The 25,028-nt window shown below is 35.5% G+C and overlaps 1 protein-coding gene across 1 annotated transcript in view; it reads left to right on the plus strand.

Moving 5' to 3' along the window:
• Positions 1–23,768, plus strand: part of ZFC3H1 (zinc finger C3H1-type containing) — a 52,754-nt gene extending 28,986 nt beyond the window's left edge. Inside the window, exons 14-36 of the mRNA XM_029963511.1 lie at positions 423–597; positions 816–947; positions 1,640–2,188; positions 2,272–2,381; positions 3,600–3,731; positions 4,721–4,842; positions 5,394–5,495; positions 5,858–5,974; positions 6,844–7,027; positions 8,776–8,962; positions 9,429–9,620; positions 11,533–11,770; positions 12,895–13,000; positions 13,078–13,276; positions 13,754–13,848; positions 14,832–14,942; positions 17,174–17,278; positions 17,369–17,534; positions 18,264–18,364; positions 19,535–19,636; positions 20,237–20,276; positions 22,728–22,790; positions 22,916–23,768. Of these exons, the coding sequence (XP_029819371.1) occupies positions 423–597; positions 816–947; positions 1,640–2,188; positions 2,272–2,381; positions 3,600–3,731; positions 4,721–4,842; positions 5,394–5,495; positions 5,858–5,974; positions 6,844–7,027; positions 8,776–8,962; positions 9,429–9,620; positions 11,533–11,770; positions 12,895–13,000; positions 13,078–13,276; positions 13,754–13,848; positions 14,832–14,942; positions 17,174–17,278; positions 17,369–17,534; positions 18,264–18,364; positions 19,535–19,636; positions 20,237–20,276; positions 22,728–22,790; positions 22,916–23,053 (3,466 nt within the window). The 3' untranslated portion in view covers positions 23,054–23,768. The remainder of the gene's footprint in view (positions 1–422; positions 598–815; positions 948–1,639; positions 2,189–2,271; positions 2,382–3,599; positions 3,732–4,720; positions 4,843–5,393; positions 5,496–5,857; positions 5,975–6,843; positions 7,028–8,775; positions 8,963–9,428; positions 9,621–11,532; positions 11,771–12,894; positions 13,001–13,077; positions 13,277–13,753; positions 13,849–14,831; positions 14,943–17,173; positions 17,279–17,368; positions 17,535–18,263; positions 18,365–19,534; positions 19,637–20,236; positions 20,277–22,727; positions 22,791–22,915) is intronic.
• Positions 23,769–25,028: the final 1,260 nt, after the last annotated feature.

The raw sequence follows: 25,028 nt of genomic DNA on the forward strand, positions 1-25,028 counted from the left end.
ATCTACTCAAGTGTTTTTCTTGCTTCCTTTAATGCATTTAATGCTTTTTGTATTTATCTACTATTGTGGCATAATATTATGGCTTCTAATCTGCTCATGTGCGTATGCGTCCTAAGGAGGAACTGGGTTGTTACTTTACAGAAAGCAAGAACATGTGTGTTTTGGATGTCATAATATTAAAAACAGTATTAAAGATACATACATACATTCCTTCCCTTGTCATTGTAACTAGAATGTTTTCATCTGCATTATACTGACATGCTGAACTTGGGATGCTGAAAGACTGGAGAAACTTCAGTTGTTGTTTGTTGCTGCGTGAGGAGAGCTGTGTTTTTAAATAAGTGGGGTTTCAGAGGAGCAATGATAACTGTGAGCAGCTCCCCTTTGGAAAAAATCTTACGATGTGCCTTTTCTACTTCTAGAATGCTGTTGATGAAGGATGAATCTGTCTTGAAAAATTTATTGCAACAACAGGCCAAGAAGAGAGAGAATGTTCGAATTGCTGAAAATAAAATTAACAAACTGGCTGAACAGCTGCAAGCAACAGAGAAGATCTTGAATGCTAATAAGGCGTTTCTCAAGAGGCTTCAGGAACATGTAACTTGCACTCTGAAATATTTCTGTTTCCTAGAGTTGGAAACCTTGAAATGGGAAGCCTGATTTTTGGAGGCAGTAGGCTTTCTTAGAATTAACCGTTAATTCGCATGTAGTTATATTATATTTCATTGATTCATCTAATTGTATTTTATTATGTGGTCATATCTGTAAATTTGCACCTTACTGTAGTATTTTGTTTGTTTATTTGATTTTTTAAGATTCATAAAGTTCAACAGCGAGTTACAGTAAAAAAAGCTCTGGCACTGAAATACGGAGAAGAACTTGCTCGAGCAAAAGCGGTAGCAAGTAAGGAAATTGGGAAACGGAAGCTAGAGCAAGATCATCTTGGAGTAAGTCAATGTGCTCTTAAATGAAACTGTACTTGAAAAAGAGTAGCAATTTTGATTAAGAAAATTCAAATGGAATTTTAGGAAAACATTTCAAAAGCACTGCAGGGAATCTTCCTAATGGTTGTATGCATTTTTGAGGATTCAACAAAAAAGGCATTAATGAGTTCAGAAAGAAAACTGTTCAAAGCCTACATTTCTATGGTAGGGGAATGCTGTGCATGGATAAATAAGAGGAGCTATGTTCCTGTGAAGGAAGGCAGGAAGTACTTTACTGTCTATAGGCATCAATGATTTTGTTAAAACTATCAAGCAAAGTTGCTGAAGAGAGGCTCTGATATTGTTTTGAAAACAAAATGCAGAAAAACAAGGCTAAAATATTTTTGTAAATTTTTGTGTTTGCACTCCCAACATCACTGTATATACTTGCTTTATAGCTCACCTTTTAAGTGTGGCCAAAACTTCTGTTTAAGCCTGTACATTATGTAGGCTGACTTTTATCGCAAAACCTGCAAGCCTGCCAGTGAATTGTGACAAACTCTTTTATGGTTTTTCTGCTGTTTATTGAAATCTTCAGGCACGACTTTTTAAAATATGTTTTTATAAATTCTGAATTAAACATTTTGTCTATTTTTTACTTCCTGTCAATAATCAGTAGATGAGAAAATGAAATAAAAGGAATTTTTTCTTTTCAGCCAAGCAAAATGTTGAAATTGGAGACCTCCCCTGCATCAAGTCCGAAAAAGCATTCAGCAGAATTGATAGCACTAGAGAAAAAACGACTTCAACAACTAGAGTATGAATATGCTCTTAAAATTCAGAAATTGAAGGAAGCCCGTGCACTTCAAACCAAGGAACAATCAAATGCTACACCTCATGCAGAAGAGGAATCTGAATTTACATTACCTCAACCATCACTTCATGACCTTACACAGGACAAGTTGACTTTGGACAGTGAAGAAAATTACTTTGATGATGAAGTTCTGTCTAATTCAAACCGAGAACGAAGGAGGTCTTTCAGAGAATCTAATTCTTTCACTAAACCAAATCTTAAACACATGGACACTCCAAAGCAAGAAACTATAAACAAAGTTTCTAAAAAGGCTTCAGAGGAGCCTGAGCTCTTCCTTGGGTTGAATATTGATGAACTGAAAAAACTTTATGCTAAAGCTGACAGCTTGAAAGAGCTGCTGCTGACAAGTACTGCCTCTATAGTACCTAAGGAAGATCTGTTGTGTGGTCAGGTAAGTGTTTTACAACTAAACAGGAAACTTGTCTTTATTAGGTGGTGTTGCAACTACTGTGTATCTGTTTATCTGTTTCCTAGGAAATTTCAGTGGATGTGGATTTTCTTACATCTCAAAATAAACAAACCGAAGTGAAACCATTTCCATTTGGACCATATCGTAGTCCTCTTCTAGTATTTAAATCCTACAGGTACAAAGACTGTAGCTCTTTGACTTGTGTCTGTTTTCTTGTTCAAGTATTCATCACTGCTCTTTCCTAGATACCCAGGCATGTACAGAAAGATTAGGCGTAGTGACAAACTTGACTATCCTTAAACAATTTTGTCTATTTTATGGAATCTAATGATTTTAGTCACATTTTCTGGTATGTACAAGTCCCTTGTTTTTGTGCAGTATGCTGCTTTTACATTGCATTGCATGCTGCTTGATATAACTAAATTAAAAAAAGTAGTTAAACATTTGAAAACAGGATTTTTATATCCAATATGAATATGTAAATCCAAGAAGCATATTTCAGTTATGCCGTCTCTGAACTTGGCTAGGATTTACATTGTCTGAGTCGAGATTTATCCAGTCATCTATTTTTGGATTCCTGCTCAGTGGAAAAAGGCATGAGCACAGTGATTCATCCTGACTTGACATTAACACCTGCAAGTGTAATCAATTTGGCACATCTGTTTTTTGACTAAAGAGAATTTTGTTCCTACACATCAAATTTGAGAAAACAGAAGTCTGGAATTTACAATGGAGCAGTTGAATCCTACCATATGCTTCAAGTTTTTTATTTCTATGCTCTTAAGTAGAGAAAGATGGAGGATGCCATCTTTACATGAGTATTCTTTTTAACTTCGTGTAGGTTATTACTTCAATTCCTGAAGGAACTAGAAATCCCGAAGTTGACATAGTCAAACTTTAGCTCAAGATCTAAAATAAGCATTAGTCTGCTCAACTCAGACTGAGTTTTGTTTGCTTACACATTGTAAAATCTGTTCACTGTTTCTTCAGGTTAATCTTTAACAATTCTCTTTACATTTTCATTTGATGTCGATCTTAGGCTGCCTAGAGCATGAGATTTTCTAGAAACTACTGAAATACAGTTTCAGTTGTTTGCTTTCCGTACTGGGTCATGACTACACTTCCTGTTTTCATATGAATGAAGTTCTGCACCTAAAGAAGAGAATACTAGAGCAGAACTTATTTAGATTGAGAAGTACTGTGGTGTTCTCTTCCTCTTCCACTTTTTCTTTACCTTCTTCTTAACTTGTAGGTTAATGATGCTTTTGGTTAGTAGCATGGTTTTGGAAATAATGAGATTTAATACAGAGAAACTGAGCTTTGATTATTTTTTTTAGAGAACTGATGTCTTGCCTTGTACACTTCATCACAATAATGTGCTCTTTCATTTTAGGTTTAGTCCATATTTTCGAACCAAGGAAAAACTGTACCTCAGTTCAATAACGTATAGCAATATGATTGAGCCAAAACAGTGTTTCTGCCGTTTTGATTTAACAGGCACATGTAATGATGATGACTGTCAGTGGTGAGTTCTCTTTAATTTTCTTAATTTCAACTATACTTTTCTTCTTGATTTCTGACTGTCCGAAATAAGCATGGTTTTCGTTTCTTTAAAAGGTCTGGATATATGATCATATGCACGAGTTCTGGGCAAGGTTATTTTTTGATACCCTATTGCAGATACTTAGTTGGAAGGGAAAAAACCCATTTCTATCTAAGCCATGAAGAAAAAGGAGGCTCTTTAGATGTATATTTAGAAAAGTAGTATAGCCTATTAAAGAATATTTCATCTTTTGGTCACCTAGTAATTCAGATGAGACTGGTCTCACTTCATAGCTTCATAACTTCAGGCTATCATAGAACCTTAGGAAGTGGTTGATACTGTTAAGCACACTAGAGAAGAAAAGCATACACCAAATACATAATTAAAAAAATAATACTATCGTAGAAGAGTAATTCTAGTTTTCTGGGAAAATACTGGCTAAATTTATTTCTTGGAAGACTGGAGTTAAATTGTATTTTAAAAATCACTTGTTTAACAGTGTTGTGCACTTAAAAGTGGATATGAATTGGTTAGGATTAAACTCAATTTGGAAACTTATAATTGCTGGAAAAATATAATAGGAGTGAACTTTAGCTCTTCTGGATCAGCTTTTAGCTGTTGTCATCAAACCATCATTTGATTCTTCTAAATAAAAAGTGATATCTAATTCTTGTAACTGCCTTATTTGAACTGTGAAGTTCTACATACTGTGGTTTTGTGTTATTGCAAAATGAGTGTATAGACATGTATTTTAAAGAGTAAGTGAAATAATGGGGACTAGGATTAAGTTCCTGATGCAGACTTAAGTTTAGAGAAGGCCTAGATATATTTGACCAAAATGTCAAAGCAAGCTGTAGTGTTTTCTGTGGGTATCATTTTCTTTATGCCTCACCCAACTGTGCACTAAAACAAACTTTCTTAATAATTTGTTGCTGTGATTAATGTATTAATTGCTTATTTGTTTATTTTAGGCAACACATGAAAGATTGCACTCTCAACCGCAAGCAGCTGTTTCAGGATATTCTGTCTTACAATTTAGAACTGATTGGCTGCTCAGAAAAAAGCACCGATGAGGAGATCAGCACTGCCACAGGTTTTTAAGAGTCTTTTGTTCACTTTGGTATCCAAAGATTCGCTTCTGAAGGAAATGGCTTTCATTAAAAGCCCTGAGCACAAGGATTTTGATGTGAAGCAATATATAAGTTACAATTATGTGAAACAGTAGGTTTCTTCAGTTGTCCAGTTCAGTCCTTTGTAGTGGTTAATTAACCTTGGTGTCTTTACAAAAAGAAAAAAAATCATTGATCTGAGGAATATTTCACTCAATAAAGCAATACTTTTATTACTGGGACTGGGGAGGAATGAACATGGAATCTTTCCCTCTTTCCTTCCTCAGTTTTTTAACTACTGGACTGATCTGTTTCAGTGGAGCTGGAATTTCATAACAATGCCTTTGCCATATAGGCAAGTTACCAAAGAGAACTTAGTTATTTTTTCATTTCTTTGTGCTAGTGTGTTAAATTACCATACCTCTTGAAGCAGTCACATTTTATGAATTTAGCATATATTGTGCTGAATTGCTGTTAAGTTACTTGAATGTTTTCATTTATATATTTACCTAAGCTACAAATATTCTTGTTTCAGAAAAATATGTTGAAAAACTTTTTGGTATAAACAGAGACCGTATGTCAGTGGATCAGATGGCTGTTCTTCTGGCCAGCAATGTCAATGAGAGTAAAAGTCACAGTAAGTAACTTGGTAGATGAAATACAATATATATATAAACTTCTTAAAACTATGTAAGTACCTTGGTGATTTGGGAAATCAAGAATATTTTTTTTGTTGCTTAGTTTACCTCAGTATTATAAATACTGATTATGGTAAGTTAAAGGCAGCAGAATTTGTTTTAAGGCAATAATGTAATAGTTTTGGAGTGCAATTTGTAGAAATCACTTATGCCCTTGATCACAATAAATTTTAAATAAGTAGTATTGAAATGTATACACTTGTGTTGTACTCATAGAATCTTTTAATCTAAATTCTAAATCTAAAACCATTTTGTTCTTGAATACAGAAAAGGAAAAGAATTTCTATTACTTTGTTTACAGCACCTCCACATACAACATGGAAAGAGAAAAGGAAGTGGAGGCCAAAGTACTGGAGAAAACCCCTGTTAGATAGTAGCAGCAGTGAAGAGGAGCAGTTTGTTGGACCTATTAAATATGGTAATCTGGATGTGTGGCTTGAATGAAAAAGAGCACTGAAGGAAAATACCTATCAGCCTCTTCCAAACTCCTGATTTTCTTAAGTAGTTCTTGAAAAAACTAGTGATTTTAATAGCTCTCTTGGCTTTATACTTCCTGCACGCAAACTTTATTTTCCATACGTTTTTGGGTAAAGTTTGATATAAGTCGGTTGTATTTATACCAGATTCTTTTTTCTTGTAATATGTGACTGGAAATAAAGGTGGAATTTCTAATTACCTGTTATTAAAGGAGCATAAGGAACTAATTCCCTAGAATGTTTCAGCTTTGTCTGTGTATCATTAGGATTTTTTTAAATTTTTATTCCACCCTGAACCCTTAAGATAACCTCGTGTGTTCAGTTATCTTAAATTCTTACAGAGTTACAATTTGGTGTGAGGTCAGCAGTTAAAAAAGTGCTGGTAAGCAGCATTTGAGACTTGGAAGCTTGCTAGAGTATCAGTAACACGACAGTGTTTCACATGTGACTCATGCAAGTAGGAGCTTTTGGATTTGTTAGCAAATCCTCTAAAAGGATTTTTAGAGACTCGGAATTTTTCTTTGTCAAATGGGTCCAGTTCCTAATGCTGCCGAAATAACAGGCTTAGTTGATGTCTCTTGATCAAGTCAGCCTTTTAGAGCTATTTATTTTTTTCTTCACATTTGAAATATAACCAGTTCTCTACAAACAGCATGGTTTTAAGTTTTAAAGGATGTTGAAATAACCATATTTTGCTCTGGTCAGTAGCTCTATTTGAAATATATAAATGCACCTCTTGTGTGAGTTCTGATCTTACAGGTCACTTCTGTTTTGAAAATAAACTTTTTTTTTTTTTTAATACTTTTTGCAGCAAATCCCACAGAACATAAAAAAAGAGTTCCAGTGCTTGATGCCGTGGTCACTCCAGATGATGTCCGGTATTTTACAAGTGAGACTGATGACATTTCCAACTTGGAAGCAAGTGTCCAAGAAAACCCCTGTGATGTACAGCTTTGGATTAAACTTGCATATAAATACTTGAATCAAAATGAAGGGTATGTCTCCTGCATTTTAGATTGGATTTTAGACACTTGCTGCATTTAGGTTTGATTTAACCATACTGCTATGATCAAGTTTCCTTTTTGATATTAAAGAATTTTCTTTAACAGCACCACAAATAATTAATTACTTAAGAGCAGATTAAAAAATAGATTAGATCAGATTTCCTGCTGTACGTAGTATTGCATATGAGTAATAAATTGCACTGATGGTCTATCTTTGGGTGGATTCTGATTTAGAATGGAAGGTGATGGAAAGCAGTGTGGGAGAAATAATATTTCATGTTTGAAAAGTGCACAACTTAACGTGTTTTAAGATTACAGTGGAATGTTGTACTTCCAGTGGTCAAGTAGTGGACCAATAAACGCAAATCGGTTACTCCTCTACTACAGAGTGAATGGTTGGAATAATGTTTGAAATTACTTTCATCAGAAAGCTTTCTTATAAGAACAGTTCTGCTAGGTGGTTTTATCCCTGTAGAAATGGCCCAATTGAGTGCTCGGTTTCTTATTTTATATTTTTTAACTTTTGGATTTCTAAGTTTCTATAGCTTCTCTTCCTTAAAATTATACTACAGGGTACCACGTTTTTGTTGGCAGTCACATCATTTCAGTGGGAATTCTGTCATGATGGTTTCATCCATCATGATGATTGACTTCAGTTTTAATAATGAGGTACTGACTCAAGCAACTGCAACAGGGAATGGAGAGGAGCAGCTCTGCTTTACAAGCCTCGTTTAAACTGTAGATAATGGAAAAGGTAGCAAAAGATCAGTTTAACTGTATCAGTAGGTGCCTGAACAATAGAAGGAAAGGCTGGTACTCAAAGGAAAATACTACCAGCAAGTGGCAGTGTAAGAAGAGCACACTTTTATATTTAAGTGTTCTTGGGAAAAGACCAAGAAAAGAAGGGAGAAAACCTAATGGAAAACAATGCATCCTTTTCTTTAAACAGTCACCTTCTCTCTCAGTACTCTGAAGAAACCTGAGTGGTGTGGTAGGTGAAAGTCGTGATAGAAGGGGTTGGGAAAGCTTCAGACTTACAGTTAATTCTATTACTTTTATTTTGGGACTTCTTTTCCTCTCTGTCTATGCAAAATAATTTCAAAAGATGTTTTCAGAATAAATGTGGCCTCAGAAGCATTCTGTGGTTTTATGCAAGTTTGTCTATGAATTAAAGCTCAGCTTTGTGGTTTGCAGTATAGTCAGTTATTTGAACAAATATTACTTTGTGGGTGTCATCTCATGATAGTTATCTCAGAAAGTAAAATTTCATTTTTTTAAATGGTTTAGAGGCAGAGAACCTGTATGACATGCTTATGTTTAATGACTGTAGAAAGTAAATATGTAACAAAAATATAATAACTTACTTTACTATACCTTTGAAATTCCTACTGAAGTTCTTAAGCCTGTGCAATGTAAATGCCTTTATATGCTTGCAGCTTGAGAACTTTGCTTACAGATGAATCTTACCCATTTTCATTAAACTGGACTCTTATTTGAATTGGCACTCTTTTCCTATTTCTCTCGTATTTCTGTGCACTGTGATAATTGCACGTAATAAGCTTTGAAGGGTGAAAACCTACTGAAACTTTGATAGTAAAGGACAATACATTTTAAAAAAAAGATGGCTAAGTGTGTATGACTTCCACTCTAATTCAAAGCGTTCATTTTCATATTTGATATTGTGTAAGTCATTATACCAACACAGGTGATGCGAGTGCTTTTCTTTTTAACTTCTACAGCTCATCATCTGAGTGTTTAGATTCTACTTTAAATGTTTTGGCTCGAGCCCTTGAGAACAACAAAGAAAATCCTGAAATTTGGTGTCATTACCTCAGACTTTTCGCAAAAAGAGGAACCAAGGAGGAGATACAGGAAATGTGTGAAACAGCAGTGGAATATGCTCCTTCTTATCAAATCTGGTGGACAGTAAGTAAAAAAAAAAAAGCGTATGTGAAATGTTCCTGTAAGTGTGCATTTTCTACTGTAGAAAGCCAGTACATATGACAGGGAAAGTGTGAAATGAAAAGCATTTTAGCTTTTTGAAAACTCAGAAGTTGCTCAGAAAATGAAGCGACTCAAGTTCTGCTTGCAGGTTATTTGTAGAAATCATCACTTTTCCTCAGGTAATAAAAGTTATTTCAAATCAAGATGTTTTGTTGCTTATTTTTTGTTTCTTAGGCTTTGCAAAAATTGGCTATTATTTCTTACATGTATTAAAAGTGGTATATTTTGAGGTTTAATGTGAAAATTTGGTGTGAGGGAGGGAAATACAGTTCATAAGATAGTGAAAGACACTATTCAAAATCTTTGATTTCTGCAATTTTTAAACATTGGCTTATAAGTTTTACTTGTATTCTGATTGTTATTATTAATGTGACTTATTTCTCCCTAGTTTTTGAATTTGGAGAATTCCTTTGATGGAAAAGACTATGTATGTGGGAGGATGTTACAGTTCCTAATGGATGTGACGAGGGGAGGAGAAAATCCGAATCTTGTGTCCTTTCAGCTGCTGGAGACTCTCCTCTACAGGGTTCACTTAAGCCTGTTTACAGGAAGACATCAGAATGCTCTTATTCTGCTGCAGGTAACTCCTGAGTTACACCCCAGGAGTGTCTTCATACCTTCACCTTTTTAATGCCTGTGACTCTGATAGTTTCAACTTGAGAAGAATTGTTTCTTCCACTAGGAGAATTCCTTCAGCAAATAGAGGATTCTGTTTTGAGATATGATGCCATTGTAAAATCTGGATATACCTTTGGGTTTTTATCTATTTTGCCTTGTTTGTGTAGCTTATAGCCTAGACCACTATGTTTCAAAATAATTCCTAGGGACATGCTGTATTTCCTGACTTCCACTAAGTCATTGAGCAGTTTTTGCAGTGAAGGCCCTGTTGAGTAATGTATTGCCTCAGGTATTCAAAATTACTACAGAAATTATCAAACCAGTAGTTCTTGGGAAAAAGCATAGTATGATATTATCTAACAGTATTGCCCTGCTTCTCAAATCTGGAGACTGTTTAAATCAGATTTTATTGCTCTCATGAGCTCCAAAGTCACTGAGTTACCTCAGCCTAAAACTGTGACTGTAGAAAGAATTTAGGTGACTTGTTATTTTTGTGTAGGTAATAAAAGTGGTGGCTGAGGGTGAGATGGAGTGCTGACATCATCCTCTCCCTAAAGTGGGAGCTGCTGTCCTTTCAGTTGCAGGTTTTTATTCCTCCCAGCAGGTGATGCCTGTTTGCTGCAGCCTGACATGTTACTCGAGGTTTGAGGCTCTCGCAGTTTGGTCTGGCTCCAGCTGGAGTGGGAAGGTGCAATACTATGATGGCTTCCCCCAAATGTACTGAGAAATGTAATTCTGAATTACCAAAAAGAACAGAGGGAGAAGAAACTCTCTGTCAAATTGAGATGGAAATCCAGAGTATATGGGAGAATAACACAGATTGGTTTCCCTTACCTTTCTGCAATGCATAATCACAAAGCCAAACACTTTTTTGACACTTTCTGTTTCTTTTAATAATAATCTGGAATGTGTAGTTGAAAAGAATGTCTTGAGAAGTGATTATTTAACCGTATTTAAGTAGCTGCTACTTCAGAGTAAATAGCAGTGTGTCTCTTTAGAAGATTTGAAAGCAATTTTTTTGAAGTAAATATTTTCAAGAGTGAATAAGTGAAGTTGTTTTGAAACATCAGTTTTCATCTATTTCAGGATGTGTGTCCTGCTGAATTTTGTATAAATTTGCAAGTACATTCATTCCCTTGAAAGTGCACTCTTTGACCATACTGCCTTTTGCCCAAAAAATGTTGACACATCACTAGTCATGAGATTCTGTTCTGTTTCAGGAGCAGTTTGTGTTTAGACTTTATCTAATTGCTTGCTCCAGTTGTTTTATGTGGGATCTGCTGATTTAACTGGACTGTTCTATCTTTGTGTATAAGTAGTTGAAAAATTTGAAACACTATCCTTGTACTTGGTAAAGTTTCCAAGACATTTTTTAAAACAGTATGTCTAGAGGTGGTGGTCGCTTCAGTTGATTTTTGACTAGCTGTAGCTTAGTAGCTTTATAGCTAGACCTTAATAAAGAAAAACCCCAAACTAACCAACAACCCCAAACCCACAAAACCTAGTAGGATATATTAAGCTGAATCCAGCTTGTAGATGAATTGTCTCTAGAGCTAATGTATTACTTCTGCGGAACTGGAAGTAACTGGAGAATTAATCAGAAAAATGGAACACGTTGGGAGATGCATGTTTTCAAAGTGTCTCTCTTTCCACAGTAACAACCTTCTGCATTTTTTCTGAACCTATTCCTAGAAATCATCCATATGATTTGCATAGTCATGCATTCACATAAACTGAATATGATGATGATTGATGTAAAGAATTAGTTCCTGTCCTTTCTGTGGAAAAGATTTGAGAATATTAAAACTCACTCTTCCTGTTTCTTTTTCTGTTCTTAAATCTTAAATATAATGTATTTCTTTTAACCTTTACAGAATGCTTTAAAATCAGCAAATGAAAAGATGATATCAGAACACCTTACTGTAAGTGACCGTTGCTTGGCTTGGCTGGCTTACATACATTTAATTGAATTTGGTATTCTCCCAGTCAAGTTCTATGATCCAGCAAATGTCAGTCCTTCAAGGATTGTACACAAAGAACCATTTTTAATACCATGGCAAACAGTTCAAGATGTGAAGACTGATCCTGATGTACTGTTAGCTATGTTTGAAGGTAAGCTTAAGGAGGTAATCTACTTCATACATGTTTTAAATCAAGAAATATTATCCAACTTCTAGAATTTCAAGGCAGTGCAATATTGCTGATGACTCCGTTGAGCCATTGGATTAATCCAATGAATATTTAATTTTGATTTGAATGGAGCAGTGAGGAAACTCCATGTTCTCATGTCCTTAACAAACGCACTGAGTTTTTTTTGTCTGTGGTTCGAAGCCACAGCCTTATCTTGATAGAATATGACAGTTCAGAGAAAAAGACCAGTCAGTGGCTTGTGACTGCTAGTTTTCTTGGGCTTAAGCAAGCATAAAGCCAAGCTTCTGTCATCATTCTTTCTTACCCTTTCTCCTCTTAAAGGGATGTGTTTATTGCAAAGTTATTTTCCTGGAATGTTGTTAGTGTATTTCCTTAAAAGAGGCAGAGAAATGCATGTGTTTATCTCAATTCAGAGTTTAAATAGGGGTTTTTTTAAAGATGTAAAATGAAGATTTTAGAAGAAATTGAGTTCTTGATTTGTGTTGCTACCACAGGTAGACTTTATAGTAGCAGACAAATGCTATTATGTAGCATTTATAGATGTCAGTACTTCGTGTGTTAGCCAGCAGCAGTATTGAGTTGCCACTGAGAATATGCTGCAGGTGCTAATGCAGTGTGGAAATACTCAAGGATCAATGGAATAACCCAGCTGTGGGAGTAAAGGCAGTGTAGCCATGGTAATGGGGATAACTATGATACAGAGAAGAAAAATAATATCCTATATTAGCTTTTGTCTCAATAGCTTTCAGCAGCTACGCTGGAAATCCTGGGATGTGATTTTAAATATGATGATATGCTTCTGTCTGTAATATTGCTTTAGTGTTTCATTGGTAGGAAATTGTTTTTAAAATGAATAAGAGATGAAACTGAAAGATTTTTGTCCTTGCAACATGGTTATAAGTGTAAAGACAGCTTTTCTAAAGATTGTCTTTTTCTGATAATTTGCAAAAACAGCACTCTCAGTAATATCTTTCTACACTTATGTATTTTCATTATGTTAAAGGAGACTTTTTTCATGTTAAAACTTCAAATAACTTTGATGTTGCGTGAGGTCTAAAGGCTTAATTTTTACTTTTCTTTTAAAGATGCGGTCAAAACGTGTACTGATGAAAGCCTTGAGGCTGACAAAAGAATAGCTGTCTGCTTTCCTCTCTACAGAAACATGATAGCTTTGCTGAAACTTCTTGAAAGGTAAGTTGTTTCAAGATGGTTTTGACTGGAGTACTCAGCTGGTTTTTTTTGAAAATTTATCTTTACTTTTCTTTAAGGTGGGAGTCTGCTGCAGAACTTTGCAGGTCTTTGTTGGAGCTCTGTCCTAGCAACTGTCAGCTCTTGGAGAGTTTGGCCACCTTGTATTTGCAGATGGAGCAGAGTGACAGTGCCTACAAGGTGTGGATTGGAGCTTTTGAGAAGAATCCTCAGAATGCAGAAATTTTTTATCGGTTGTGTAAATTTCTTGTTTCACAGGTAATACTCCACTCCAAAACTAATTTGTTGGTCTGCTAGATTTATTAAATTTAGATTTTGTGTGTTGTTTGAAATACTCATCAAATGGATTAATCTTAATTATATTTTTGTAATATCTAGTGCTCCTTTATGTAGATGGGAGAAGTATAATTGGGAAGATAAGTGAAATGATAAAAGATAATAATAGAAATTATATAAAATCATAAATTTATAGTTTAGATTGTTCTAATTCAGTGTTAATATCCTTAAGCAAGAATAACAGAAAGTAAAAATAGAACCCGTAATATTTTTTCAGCTTTTTTCTACTGCCTACTGAGTGACCCAGTTAGACTTCATTCTTGAGAGAATGAAAACAATGGAGCATTGCAGAGATAGGCACACCACTTGTTATTTATTTTGGTTAAGTTGTTCTTACCATTTTCAGATTGATGTCTGATTTTATTTTTTTTTTTATTTAAAACCCAAACAACAAAACAGGAAAGATCAAGCAGTATTCTTCCACTGTTGCAAGACTTTGTGGCAGCTTTCTTTGAGAATACATGCCAACAGCATGGTCCCATGGATCTCTTAAGGTACATTTAGAGTATTTTTTTAATTTAAATTTTGGCAATATTGGCATTTTCTTGAATAAGAAGATAGTCTAGAACTTTTAAACTCTTCTGGTTTTTAGCTTGGCGTGATTTGCCAAAACTTCAGTGAATGATGTTTATATAAGGTTTATACTTGTTTATACTTGGTTATACTTGTTTTTGCATAGACACTAATTTGTAAACCTATGAACATTTAAAGATAAAATAGCAAGCAAGTTAAAAGTCTGGATTTGGGCAATGAAAAATCAATCATATATATGTGAAAGTTGGTTTTGGTTCCCCCCATCCACCCACCCACCCTTTAAAGCTGGGAGCCCAAAATTGCATATCTAAAACACTATTTAGGCACTTGCAAAAGAGCTCAGTCCAGAGGTTCAGCATGCTATTAATCAGATTATTATTGATGAAAAGACTCAGGTTTGATATGTAGCCTGATGATTTTCCACTTGAATTTTAGCACCTAATTGAGTGACTTACTGAAGTTTTGAAATATGCAAGTTTCTTATGACCAAAGTAGATGCTTCTGAAGGCCTTCAAAGCAAAAACCTTTTGTGCTAAAGCTTAGGCAGCTGAGGTTTTGTAATGTCTAAGTTAGGTATTAGATTTTATTCCTGCTTACATTTGTTTACATGAAATTTAGTATTGGTAACGTAGTCTAGTTGATTGTATGTAGGCAATTCTGCCGTAATGTATTTTACTTGGGCCAGGGAAAGTCTCAGATAAAAGTCAACATTTAATTCTGTACATAATGAGGGAGTAAATGCCTTCTATATTAACTATTTCTATATTTCTATGTAATGCTTTCTGTACAAATTGTATCTAGTTAGAATTAAACTAAATCTAGGAAAAGTGTGTATTTTTTAGTATTTTTCATGAACTGGACTTTTGAACTGATTGTTACATCTATGTAGCAGTCTTCTATGTAGAATGATATTCTCATTTACTGCTACTTTTTTCTCTTGTAGATATCTCTTGAATTTTCCAATGCCAATTGAATTTACATCACCCCTCTATAAAGAACATCTTATGGATGATGTTATTAACCAGCAAATCCCATATCTGTGGCAGATATACTGGTGAGATTTTCGTAAAGAATTTCTGAGAAATAGCTCTTGGGTCTGAGTAAATTCCATTTTCAAAAAACAGAGTATTTATTATTTGCCTAAGGGTGTATCACTTTGGGTTCTTTCCGTAAAGGATCTGCCAGTCCTTAGAAAACCTACCAGCCTGCTTCACAATGGAGATAATTTTATGAAACTGAATTGCATATCAAATTCTACTCTTGAGAAATCTTTCAGAAATTCTGACCTATGGGAACAGTAATAGGTGTGTTCATCTCAAAATGATTTTTTTGGTTTACTTTTGTTTTAGGTTGCTACTGCTAGTAGTGTTGTTCTTTTTCCTGGCTTTCAGTTGTCTCCCTATTATTTTACAATAGTTTCCCCATTCTGTTTAGTCTTGGTCTCCCCACCTTCCTTGACCCGCTTTTTCAGCTCTTCATGGAGAGAAACCCCTCCACAGTAAACTGACCTGATCTTCTGCAAGAGATTGCAGAGGAACACATCTTTGTCATGTATACACAATCTTCTTTTTTCATTTCTTCCTTTTGATAGCAGCAGTATACAGGATTGCCAGACACCAAAGTACTAACCATCTATAACTTATACTAGTTACATAACTATGATTACTGAAGTGTTGGCTTAGGCTGTTTAAGAAGTTTATGACTTCATGGTCTGGGTTTGTCAGTCTTCAGAAGTAGTTATTTGGCTTTTAAGATATGTAAAAGGGGCAAGGATGATAATGCTTCACGTACTGATTGAGGACTCCTCAGAACTTCTTCACCACTCTTGCTTATAGTTTTTAATTGGTAGACAGTGTACAGGTAAAATCTATGGTTTTCAAGTAAACTTAATCTAAACCTTATATAAAGGTTATCTTAATGTTTTCTTTTTGTATTGTTCATTAATACCAACTGAAATGCCTTTTTTTAACAGAAAGTACCTCTTCACAAGGTCAGTTTTGGGTTTGGCACTTTTACAGTAGAAGCGTTGTTACTAAGACACTTGAGGTCACTCTTTAGTCATAAGGGACCTTGTCTTAAGCTCAGGTGCTCCTGTATTTTAGCACCTGCTTCTAAGAAGGGAAATTAGTGCTCTTGTATTAAATGCCTAAATTACTTTCAGAGCTAAATTACTTTCAGAGTATCTCTCTTTCAGTTTTGCTACAGTGAGTGTCTAGGTATCTGGGCCTGCATATCTGTCCTTTCTTTCTTCAGGTACAGAGGACAAAACACGTAAAAGTTCACTTTTAGCAACTCAAAATAGGTTGAAATCAGCAAAGCCTCAAAGCTCATGTAAGAGTGTTTTGCTTGGGGAGATCACAGTGTGTGTACATGTGCGTGTGCACACAAATGTATACACTCGCTTTTTTAGAAAGAGTAGCAATTGGTGATTAAGTGCGTAGTTCTTGGGGAAAACAAGTAGAATCAACCACTCTGATTATATGACCCTAGTCAGGAGGGTTCTGTAGCAAGGTAGCAACATCAGCCCAATCTTTGTATTTCTGTAATCTCTTTCATGAGGGTGTTAGTTTTTTTGGGTTTTTTTTTCTCCTCATGACTTAGTGAAAGTCTTACCTTTTTACCACTGTAATTTTACACTTTGAAATAAGGATTGTTCACCACGTCTTGATCAAAGAATGTGTCTACTTCTGTCTTTGGCGAGGTACTGTATGTTGGTCTTACTGTATGTTTTTTTGAGAAGCTGTTGAACAAAATTAAGGTTTGGTTTTTTTTTTTTTACTTTTCTTGTCAAGTTTCTTTTTTTTCCTGATATGATCAGGGTGTTTCTGCCCCAGATCCTGGTAATACTTGTTTCAGAACACTAATTTTATTGCCACAGTCTGATACTATTTCTCAAGTGGCTTTAATCTGACTTTGAAATGTATTGTTCTGGAGCTCAAACAGAAACTCAAGACTTGTCTCCATTCTGTGGCAGTTAGAGCATTCATATTAGAAGGATTAGTAAAAGGGTACTTTACAGGAATAGAAGATAATTCCTAAGATTTAATTTGTTTTTAAGGGTTGCATTTTAAACTGCATGGTTGCTTTATTATTCCTTGTTACCTGCTTTTGAGACTTACCCATTTTAATAAATTGACTGATAAATTAGTCCATGATACTGCTAAACTGAAAACACTGTTTTTTCTTGCATCTGAGGATGGGAAATTCTTCATTGTGTCTTACTCTTAGTGTGCAATAACATGTATTGTTTGTGACATACAACACTTTATCTTTTTATGTAAACAGTTTGTGCCAGTCTATTCATGCGAGTGTCGGTGAAGCACTGGATGCTTATGAAGCAGCTCTGGGGGCAGTGATGCAACAGGAAACTGTTCAGAACATTTGGTTAGAGTAAGTTCGTAAGGGAAGAAAGTCAATTAATCTCAACTATTAAGTGAAGGCTACCAGAACCATCTATTTTTTTTTTCTTTTTTCTTCCAGTTACCTTGTTTTTATCAATAGCAAAGTTGTTGGATCCAACAACAAAGTTCAAGAATTCAAGCTTTTTACTGATCTAGTGAACAGATGTCTGGTGACAGTCCCCACACGATACCCAATTCCGTTTAGTACTGCTGATTATTGGACCAATTATGAGTTTCATAATAAGGTAAAAATGCATCTGTGGACAGTTTAAACTAAACAGAGGCTGATGACCTGTTAGCAGGTACCTGTAATCTACTTGTTCAAATACAGCACCAGTAATATATGAACACTGTGAAAGCTAGGAGTTACTAGGAAAAGAAGCAACAGTCTGAGGGTAGTAGTGTTTTGAGCAGAAGAGTACCTAGCAGCAACCTTTTGAATAAAGGGTGTGTAAGGCGAAGAGAAACTTTATGCCATGTTGTAACACTGTGAATAGAGCTGTTAATGACAAATTATTTTTTTCTAGAGAGAAGAGAAAATGTATAAGGGAGGGCAGATATGGCTGAGCACAAGTGGTCTGCAGAGCTATAATACTGGCAGATGGAAACAGTATTTACGCTGTCATTTTTTTCTTGGAAAGTACAGTCGTTGAGAAACAGGAGTAAAGTTATGAGTAAAAACAAGTTGAGCAATTACCCAAACAGACTAAAGCTTATAGAAATCCTGGATCCCATTTTGCTAACATGCAGTGCATTTCTCTTTGCTCACTAAATGCAGGCTGGAGGGACTAATATGTGGTGCTAGCAACTTTACACTAACTTTTTATTGTACAAATTGATTTCTGTACCCATGAGTGATAAGGTTTGAGGGTGGCAACTCCCTTTAGTCGTAGTGTTCATAGTTTGTCATTCCAGTATTCTTAGCAAAGTAAGAGCTATAAAGTGGATTAATGTTTATAATTCAAATTCTACAGGTAATTCTTTTTTATTTGAGCTGCATTCCAAAATCTCAGCATTCCAAAACCTTGGAACGGTTTTGTTCTACCATGCCTACTAATCCTGGACTTGCACTGAGGTATGTAAAAATACTTATAATCAAGACCAACAGACTGTTAACATAACTACTGTTTTTTGTGTAAGACGTGCATGATTTGCTTTCTACCATGGAAGTAAAACTCTTCCTCTATTATTGCATGTTGCTTGAGGCATATTGTGCCTTCTGACATCATCTCAATCTTGTATTTGACAAGGTTCTATTCTATCTACAGACAGGTTATAATTATACAGGAATTAGCTCTGCATTGTACATGATCAGTGAAAGTGGTCAAAATTTCAAGTGTGTAGAGAAATGTCAGATATATGTTAAAATCTTGTTGTTACTTGTTGATCTATTACAAGTACAGTTCTGGCATAGAACAAACAAAAATGGATACACCAGTCTATAATAGTGCACCTTAAGCACTTAACTTGATATTTATTTAGCAAAGAGAAACGAATATTTAAAAAAAAATCTTATGGGAAAAAGAACCAGTAAATGTAAGCATTGCACTGATTCTTACTTGAACAGTATTTCAAAATGCGCTCTTCCAGGATTAGGGAGTCCATGTTTTACTGTATTCAGGTGCAGTGAATGCATGAGTATTTGAGTAGTTTTGAAAAGTCCCTAAACACTGTTCATCATCAGCAATGACCCCAAAGAACTCAAAGCAAGACTTGAAATGAGCATGTGTGGTTGTGGGCGTGGGGAGAGTATACCTGCCTTTGGCACATGAAGTTGAATGACTTAATTTTAAACCAAGTTGCGATTCTGTCTAGATGGAACTTGCAGCTCCCTTAAACAATGTTGATACTGCATGAAATGGGTGAGCAGAACTGACTAAACAGTACTTCTAGCCACATGACTGTAAAACTAATTTACCTCCTTTCAAATGTGCAGTTACTTTGTGCATGCTAAAAGTGGATTTGTATTCCACTTGTAATCTTGTAATGTGCCAAGATCATATTTTCTCTCTGATTTCATACTTCTTAGTTATTCTCTGAAAGTGTATTTTAACATTTTTGTTTTGTTTTGTTCTGAGAGCATGATCAGTTAATATTGTATATGGTGGCTTGGGTTTTTTCCTACTTGCAATTCTCAGCTCAGATTAGGTATAATAGATTTTGTATAGTGTGTTTGTATCTTTGGACAGCTTTTATGGTCCAAGTGATTAGAGCAGTGTTCCTTTCTCATGAATACCTTTTACAGACTGCTTCTGCGATACTGGGAGGAGAGCAATGTTCAAATTCTGAAACTACAAGCCAAGATGTTTACATATAATATCCCAACATGCCTGGCCATCTGGAAAATGTAATGCAACAATCATACATCTGTTTTCATAGATATTGCTTTTGTTTATAAGGTTTACATCTCAAAGGTAAATCTGAAATGTCCTTCCAATTGGGCTTGTACTGGAAGCCTCTCTTTCATTAGCTTATTATTTAGAGAGTAACTGTTTGTTACAGCAGACAGAGGTACTGTCACTTCTTAAAAATGAGAAATGAAATTTCTCTCTTGGAGAAACTTATGTGAATGGATATTATGCAGATAAATATGAATTATGTATTTACAAGTTGCCTTTTTAAATTCAACTATTGACTTCTGTCTCCCCCCCTCTCTACCCCTCCCCTTTATATATCACAATAGCAGTATTCTCCATTATCCAGTGATGCTGAACTGATCTTTTTCTTCAGTGTTTGTTCATAATGGGGAACAACTGAAATGTCTTGCTCATGTAAGGTTGTTTTTAAAAAATGGCTATTTTTATCTTTTCATGTAGATTAACCTCATTGGAATTTAGTCAGTTTCTTCTCAAGGAATTAGTAATTCCATTCCACAGTCAATATTCTGCCACTAATGGCACTTAAAATAATTCAAGAATAAATGTTTGTATATATTTCTTTTCCTCAGAGCCATTGCTGCCGAATGCTTTCTAATGGGACAAAGAGAAGTAAGTCAACACAGTGTACTAAAATGAGTAATTATGAAATTCTGTAAGACTTCTCATATCTTGGCTTTATCCAAAGCAATGGTCATCTGTAAAACCAAGATTCCTAGGCAGTTGAAATATTCTTGTTTATAAACATCACAACATTTACCTCAAGTGTGAGAAATGTCTTTGACAGGCAAGGTAGAATGGATTGTATAATGAATGAGTACTTGGGCATACTGTTTCTGTTTATCTTTCCCTTACTGAGAGGGCTGTATTCTTCTCCTATTTGATTTTTTTTTTAATTTTTTTTTTTTTTTTACCTGGAGGAAATTGCTAGAACTTAAAATACAGTAGAGGGAAGAAAGACTTGTTTTGCTGAAAGATGCTAATGACTGTCTTTACAAGTAGATAAGAAAGCTGGAGAGGAACTTCTTACAAGGGCATGTAGTACTAGGACAAGAAGGAATGGCTTCAAACCAACAGGTTTAGATTGGATATTAGGAAAAATTACTATGAGGGTGGTGAGACACAAACAGGTTGCCCAAAGAAGATGCAGATACTTTATGCCTGGAAGTGTTCCAGACTGGATGGGCCTTTGAGCAACCTGGTCTAGTGGAAGGTGCCCATGCCAGGGGATTTGTAACTAGATGATATGTAAGGTCCCTTCAAACCCAAACCATTCTTTGGTTCTGTGAAGTAGTTGGAAGAGTGGGTCTGCCAAATGAGTGTATGTAAAGAGTTTGAATAGTTCCTGACCACCCAAAAGACATCATTTCTTTTTCTCCAAAAATAACAAGGTTACTTACTGGTACTTAGGGAAGGGAAAAATCACTATATACAAATACAAGAGGTTTTTGGCACAGCAACTGAATCACATTTCAGTTCAAACAGAATGATCTTCCTGGTATTGCTGCTATCAAAATATTCTTCTGCCTGTGGAAGGATGCTATGTATTTGGGGCTGGGGGGTTATCATGAGGGCCTAGATTTGTGACTCACCACTTGCTTGTGGTGTCTTTAAACTAACTTCTTTGCTGTATCTTGTTTTGTGTCATTCTTTTAGTGACTTCTTAGCATCCTTCTTTTTTTATCTGTGGTCTTTCTTTTGAATCCATGTTAAAGCTTAACTGATCCATAAGGGGTGGCATGGCTATTGTTAGACTTGCATATGAAATATTTTCTTTCCTTTTTTGCTGTCCCCTAGAATGTTTAAGAAGAACATCCCCCAAGCAGAGTTATTTGGTTTGTAAGGTCAAATAATTCAAAGTCAGGAGATATCAAAGGCATGGTTGCCTATTCAACCTTAATTCTGTCTCTGTTGGTTTGGTGTAATCTGTAATTAGTCACAGATCCCTGCTTCAGTCATTGTATTAGATGGACTACATCTTAAGGCACTGCCTATAGTAAGGCTGGTGACTGAAAAGATCCCTGAAAAGGCTGGTGACTGAAAAGATTTGTTTGGTTAGAAAAATATATTTCAAATGCATCAAAAAGAGGGCCTTTAAAGAAAATGAACCAATTAAAATGAAGGCATATGTGAAACATTGTAGCTGGATTACACCCAGAAGAAATCGCATGGTTTTCTTCTGCAACCATCTCACTAACTATACGGCATGTGGTAAAATCACTTAAGAAGGTACACACAGTGCAGTTGGGGTTTTTTTGGGCGGGGGGGAGGAGGGTCTTAGTTTGGGATGTAGTGAGCACTTAAAACTGTTTACACAAATCAGTGATTGTTCCAGATAACTAGATTTTTTTAGTAAACAAGTAGGATATTGGTTTAAAATTGAATTGTGATTCAGATTCTGGATTTCCTGTTCCTGGAGAACCTGTCACTTATTCTCTTCAGAGGTCATGTAAAGGTTTGTTAAAAGAATATAAAAATGGGTACAAGTATTTAAAATACCAACAAATACCTCCCCTAATGACTCTGATTGAAGCTGGTACTTTAGATACCAGTAGTTGGAGACTTGAGTAAGTACTAGCATTAAATGTTTTGGTCCTCTATTTTGAACAATAAAATGGTAAAACCATTTTCTTTGAGAATTGCAAAAACTCAGACTGATTGTTAAAGTACACATAGAGGCTGAAAGAAAAAAACCCATGAAACAGTTATTTTTATTGCAGGATTGGGATGATATGCAATAAACAAGACCTTGAGACTACATATTGAGTGGTGAAAGAGAAATATTCAGTAAGCTGCTTCATTCTCTGAATGTGTTCCATCCTGTGCAATGAATGAGGCAAGAATCTTGTGAAGAAAAATACAATGTATTCATGTAACTAATCATGTTCATACAAGGGTCAGAATTAAGGTCAGACATAAACTTGCCTTTGCTTTTAGTAGCAATTTAATGCTTTACCTCAAAAGTATTTTAAAAATTATTGCAAGAGATTTTTGTGCTTCAGATCATTCATTTTGAGTGCATGAAATTGTGCTGACTTTTAATACTTAACCTTTATTTTGCAGGTCCATCATTTATATCAGAGAGCCCTTCAGAAGTTACCTCTATGTGCAACACTGTGGAAAGATGTAATGTTTTCTCCTTATGATTCAGTTTGAGGTTTCATATAAATTTTCTGCATATCCCATATCCATAGATGTGGTGATGCTCAGGCTCTGGCTAAATCTTATATCTGCTTCCCCCTCTCTTTCAGCAACTCTTGTTTGAAGCATCAGGAGGAGGTAAAACTGATAACCTGAGAAAACTAGTTTCCAAGTGCCAAGAGGTTGGAGTCAGCCTAGATGAGCTTTTAAATTTAAACACTTACAGAACAGAAAACAAGAATTACTGAACACTCAGTATGGTCAGCCATAAGTCCTATAAAATGCCAAAATCAGTTGAATGGTTCTTCAGGCTGATCCATGCCCTAAGATCTGTGTAAGGCAGATGAGTATTGCTGAGCATATCAAGTCTCCGATCTGCTTTCCTTGAACCTGGAAGCAATTAACATGACCACCTTCTGGAAACATGAACTCCCTGTCTGGCCTTGCTTCTGGGCCCTGCCAGATTCTCATAACGTCATCTACGTAAGTATAGTTAATCAAAATGACAGACTTTATTTTTTTATGTTTTCTTTTTATTTACTATTTTCTTTGTTTTGCTGTTCCTGATTGACTTGACACTCTCGCTGATGCCTGAGAGATATGTGTTTTGGATTAATTTACTGGGCTGTGTTTACAGTAAAAAGCAAGTAGTCCATTTTGGGTTTTTCCTTTTTTAAACCTTTTTTGAGACTTTTTCATTACAGGATTTAAAACAAAAGCAGCCGCTCTTAAGGAAAGTGTAACTGCCGTGGCCACAAGTATGCTTCTTGCACTTGAAGGCTCTAAGAGGGTTGCTTACTGCCCTTTTCTGCATTGGACTCATGGCAGAGACTATTAAACTTGAAGATTAAAGAAACTATTGCAAATGCCAGTGCATCAGAACCTAAGAGTGGTCAATTATGTGCAATTTTTTGTAAAGAAATTTTAATTTATAATAAAGTTTAACAGTTTAAAGAAAACTAATACTGATCTGTTTTGTTTTGGTACTACCTTGGGGTATTACGGGTGCTTTCACAGAGATAATCTCAATACAAGCTGACTTCTCAAAAAAAAATGTGGTGTCTTTTTTAATTTTGATCAAAAGGTAGGCAAACGTGATTGAGCTGCCTATTGTGGATGTAGAATAACTACATCCTTTGTTTTTTTTTTTTCATCCCCTTGCCTCAGGTACACAGATGCTTGTCCCATAATGACTATACCTATCAATAATACCACTTCAGTAATGGGAAATGCATTTTATATTATCCTTTTTGCCTTAAATGAAATGAGGCCCACTTTCCAAAGTTGCTCCATGTACATTACAGAGAGATGCTGTCAGCCCGCTGAACCAGTGATGAGGCTGTTCGCATGAGGTTGGCTTTCCACCTGTTTTTCCACCTGTGCAGAATCATATCAAAAGATGGTTGTAGTACCTATTGCATAGATGATTTATGAAGATGCCAGTAAATGGGTTGGTCTTCATGTTTGAGGCAAAGTGGTTTGTGACGTACAGCTTCCAGCAGCTTTCAAACCCCTTACTTTAGCTCAAGTTAAGCATGCAGACTACAAAACTGGTATCAGAAAAGCTGACTCAAACCTGTTCTTCGTTGTAGTAGGGTAGTATCTTGGGTTTTTTCCACACTTATGTAGTATGACACAGACCACAAAAGTGCAATACTTTATTTTTTTAAATTAAAAACTACTCAAGTTTGGTAAATGCTGGCTTATATCGCCCAAATTTTTTTTCATAATTTGTCTTTAAAACTTTGCAGATAAACAGGTATTTTTCTGCAGCAGTGTTTATTTTAGTGGGATACCATTTTACCTATTCCACTATTAGAAATAGAAAAGGTGTCAAGGGTTACAGCGCTTTTAATGCTGCCCTGTGTGTTCCTTACCTTGGGCTTGTGTTACACTTAGGGCTCTTAACTTTGTGACCTTTCTTGCCTTGCTGTACAGTGACTTTATAACAAAAGGCCTCATGGCTTTTCCTGAAGAGACCTTAAGCTTTACATTACTATTGAGGATTAATCATGGATACACTACCTTAATGGCTTCTCACATAGCTGAAGATAAGGGCAGGGGGAACCAAAAACCCACAGTGTTCTGGCTTACACTGGCCTTAATCCATATTGTTTTGATTAAAATACTCATAGTTTAGTGTGGCCTTTTGACCCAATTTTGCTTGATGGTGTATGGAAGTGGCTAACCATAATGGGAATTGTTAATGTAGGAGCTGACATG

This window comes from Manacus vitellinus, unplaced genomic scaffold, assembly GCF_001715985.3.
Source record: "Manacus vitellinus isolate BGI_N305 unplaced genomic scaffold, ASM171598v3 scaffold_5_pilon, whole genome shotgun sequence".
In the NCBI taxonomy this organism is placed as follows: domain Eukaryota; kingdom Metazoa; phylum Chordata; class Aves; order Passeriformes; family Pipridae; genus Manacus; species Manacus vitellinus.